Here is a 4210-nt window from a genome sequence, read left to right as displayed (position 1 = left end):
CCTCAGCGGGAGTCAGGGTGGACGAATAATCTATTAAACTCGTTGTTGTATTCTAATTAATTAATAAGTAATGCTGAAAAGCGATGGAAGCTACGAGAGAAATATTAAGCAAAGATACGCTAGTGCTAATCTGGCACTTAACTCATTGACCAAGAGCCCTTGGTCGATTCGCATCGCCATCGACACGATGTCAAAGTGCGAGTTTTCTTATTCGCGATTGGCCTTATCACGATGCACTGAGACTTGGACAGCACCGTTAACCGTGGAGAGTCTTGACTGCATGGAGAGAGCTACCGCCGTAAGACACGTGGAAAACATTACCATCTTTCTCGTCCTCTTCGCTTCATTGGTCATGTTATGAGGAGATCGTGAGATCATCTTGTCCAAGTTATCCTGAAGAAGCTTCCAGTTCCCAAACTGGAAAAGGTCGCTCGCACGAAACGGAAGTTCTGAGCTGAGGTGGAGAAATAGGAGTTGAGAACACTCAAGGAGGATAGACAGTTACACGAACGACGTAAAGTTTCGACGATTATGCAGTAGCCACTGATGCATAGATTCTATGCCAACTCTAGCTGAAGATCGAACAGGTTGGGGTCGGATATGTTTAAAGACGACACATGGCGGGGAAGATGCGGATGGATGGACGCGTTAGCCCGCAACACTCGCCGCCGTTTAAGTCAAGCAAGTCAAGTTTGTGCGTAACAGCTGTTCTCGGAACGATGAGCCGTTCCCTGAACTAGGCTGCTCGGAAGATACTGCATCAAGATATGTGAAGATTCATAATATCGCTACATATGCAGTTTTCGCAAATGTGTGTAGAGAGAGCGAGAATTTCCAAGTAGTTAGCGCTTTCAGGTGACAATCCTGTAGTGTTCGTTGTTTGTTTTAGTAGCAAATACTTTAACGCGTTGATCATCAACGCATTAAAGCATTTGCTACTAAAAATTCAATGCTGGATTTTTTCTTTTCCCAAACCGCAAAGTTTCAAATCGCAAAGTCGATTTTTTATTCAAATGCAGGTAGTTATAACTTCATGCTACATAATAACGCGCTTAGTCCCTGTGTGTGTGTGTGTGGGCGTGCGTGCGTGTGTGCGTGTGTGTGTGTGTGTGTGTGTGTGTGTGTGTGTGTGTGTGTGTGTGTGTGTGTGTGTGTGTGTGTGTGTGTATGTGTGTATGTGTGTATGTGTGTATGTGTGTGTGTGTGTGTGTGTGTGTGTGTGTGTGTGTGTGTGTGTGTGTGTGTGTGTGTGTGTGTGTGTGTGTGTGTGTGTGTGTGTGTGTGTGTGTGTGTGTGTGTGTGTGTGTGTGTGTGTGTGTGTGTGTGACGAAAATACTCCATAATGATGCACAACTATACACCGGTGAGCTGCTGAACCATCGCCATGCACCTCATAGACGAGGACTCTACCTCTTCACCGTTGTCCAAAAATGTTTCCATATGTATGTTAGCTTTGATAAGGCAGGTTGGTTCCCTCATATGTTAATGAGGGTAAATAAACTTTTATGTGAATGTATGCTTCCAAAGTTGCAAAGTATCATGCTGTATAATAACGAGCGTATTCTGTCACGTGTTTGCGTCTGTGCATGTGTTCGTGTCTCAGTCAAGAAATCCTAAAAAGAGAGGGAAACAGATACCATGGCGTTGGTTTGGCGCGCTGGAGCCCCAGCGCGGTAAAATTGGGTGGGAAGGGTCCTACGGCGTTGGATTCGTGCCTGGGAGCCAGATAGCTGTAAAATGGGACGGGACGGGTCCCATTGGGTCGGAATGGTGGTGCACCGGCAGCAGAAAGTTATAGAGTGGGGAGAGACGGGTTCCACTGCGTCGAATTGGTGCGTGGGATCCACAATGCAGTAGAATGGGTTTTTGTGGTTCCTTCACATATCTACTTCCAGCATGTCTTCCTGACGCTGCTAACATCCTTTCTTCGAAAAAAGGAAACGCACTTGCGAATGGCTGCTTAAATGCAACACATAGTAGTCAACAGTTTACGCGATCGGATGTAGAACGTTATTTTTAAGATAGTGAAATTCACGTGTTCATGTTAGCACATCATTCTTTGCTAATAGCTGAGAACGGAAGAAAATCATACTTCGAATGATGTTTCCAAATTGTGGAGGCTTGAGAGAAACATAAAGAAAATCAGGATTGATTGTGTACTACTTTCTTAAGAAAGTAGTACACAATCAAACTCTACGATGCCAAGATTCAAAGAAGGTCGAACTTGGAACTTACTCAGGATTGATTGTTCTCCAAATATAGAACTGAGCGTTTAAGGAAAATCTTTCATCTATGCTTAAATTTTCGGGTAAAAAAATTGAAGAAAGCGTTGGTAGAAAAAGCAGGTCCAATTTTACAAAGATGTCGCTACTGTTATTTCTTATTGGTCGGTGAAGGCGAGCAAAGCGAACAGCAAAAAAAAACTGTTTCAAATAACAGCCGTTAGTTTCTCTCTTTCAAATTGTTTTTGTGATCGACAAAGCTCACTAACCTTGTTTGTTTGCCGCAATTTTATATATGTGGTGATGTCGAGGAGCAGAATCACGACTAAAACGATCAAACATGTAAAATTATCGATATATATGGAGAGAATATATCCACATATGGTACGCCCAAACATCCAAACCCATTGAACGTTGTCGTAGTAAATGTAGCAGGTGTCGGCTATTCGAGAAAAAATTATTTTAAATTGACAAGTTTGTTAAAAGATGCTTACTCCAGAAGTAAGGTGTAGCATGAAAGAATCCCAGACACCATACAACAGCAACAGCTATAAACGTATTCCTAGTGGATAACAGTTCAGAAGCGTGATAGGGGAATATAATCGCAACAACTCGATTAAGTGAAATCGTTAGATGCGAATAAACGGACACGTCCCAAAACATAATATTTAGCTGGCCCATTACTTTCCCAAATGACTCATCAGTAACAACAGTTGCCCTGAGGAAAATTATTGTATTGTAAAATATTAAGTTGCGAACTGAATACTAGAAGATTTTCTTGAATAATTATGCCTGAATTTCGAACCAAACACCTACATAATAGTCGTTGGCGTCAACCAGAAGATGCAAATTAACATCACACCGATATTAGCGACAGCATGGGAGAGACACAATACCCCGAAGGAGTTTCGCATTTGTGAATTGAATAATACCGAAATAATTACAGCACCGTTCGACAGTAGACCGGAAATACCAATCTGGAAATATTTTTCTTCCGAAAAATTTTGAATGCTTGTAGAGCATGGAAAGCTACCCGAGACACTAAACAGTTTGATTATCTGTTTTCGCTACTATCTACTACCACTTTCCTATTATTTTGTTCTTTTCACCTGTTGCTTTACTCATTGTCGATTTATCTATTTTTAAGGTATCTTAGTTATTTATTCTCCTGCAGAACATTTGAGGATACGTAGTAAGTAGGCACGAATTTAGTGTAATCTCTTTTGATCCTTTCTTCCTCGTAGTTAACTTGCTGTTTTGTTGCACATCTAGATAAGTAGAGAAGACAAGAAGAAACGTGTTCGTGACAAATAAGTGATCAGAATTACATTACTAAGAAATTCAAAGATGTTTACATGTTTACAGAACAAATCCAAGATGTAATTCTCCTGAGTTAAACATGTTGGAATCATTATTAAGGACCTACCACAGTTACGATCGTTGAAACAACGATGTTCTCAGTAGAAATATGAGCCGAAACTCCATCGCTTGGCATCTAAAACTAATTTGAAAACGTCCAGGCAAACTAGAAATATTAGATGATTACATGATAGTATAATTTGACAGAAAGAACCGTTAACATACTGACATAATGATGAGGATTACTAGATGCAAAAACGTGAGACACTTTTCATCATTTTACGTTTAACTTTAGAACAGCAATTAATGATGAGGTAGTCAATATTAATTTTATGGATCTGCGTATTTTGCGGTATTCTGCTGCGTATTTTGCGGTATTCTGCTGCGTATTTTGCGGTATTCTGCTGCGTATTTCATGAAGACTCTCACTGCCACCTACTGGCCCTGCTTGTACTGAACGCAAGCAGAGCACATTAGATTGTAGGCTTTGGGCACCCACACACGCTATGTAGTCTACAAAACTACATGGCGCAAGATTCCTATATATTGAGAAAAGGTGCCTCCTCTTTGTGCCGTTTGCTACACTGCAGAAAATGCGCATCAAAAGACACCCCGACATCAGCATCAAA

General features: G+C 41.1%; 1 protein-coding gene across 1 annotated transcript; it reads right to left on the bottom strand.

Annotated features, from left to right (window-relative positions):
• Positions 1-207: 207 nt before the first annotated feature.
• RB195_001514 (uncharacterized protein) lies at positions 208-3717 on the bottom strand (the record flags this gene model as incomplete). Its single annotated transcript, XM_064198327.1, has 4 exons — positions 208-393; positions 2760-2940; positions 3039-3199; positions 3649-3717. The coding sequence occupies 4 exons, from the start codon at positions 3715-3717 to the stop codon at positions 208-210; spliced, it is 597 nt and encodes a 198-aa protein (XP_064054208.1).
• Between the last annotated feature and the right edge of the window lie 493 nt (positions 3718-4210).

The sequence above is a fragment of the Necator americanus genome, chromosome IV (assembly GCF_031761385.1).
Source record: "Necator americanus strain Aroian chromosome IV, whole genome shotgun sequence".
In the NCBI taxonomy this organism is placed as follows: domain Eukaryota; kingdom Metazoa; phylum Nematoda; class Chromadorea; order Rhabditida; family Ancylostomatidae; genus Necator; species Necator americanus.
Note: the sequence above shows the minus strand (reverse complement) of the source record. Positions and strands in the feature narration are given on the sequence as shown.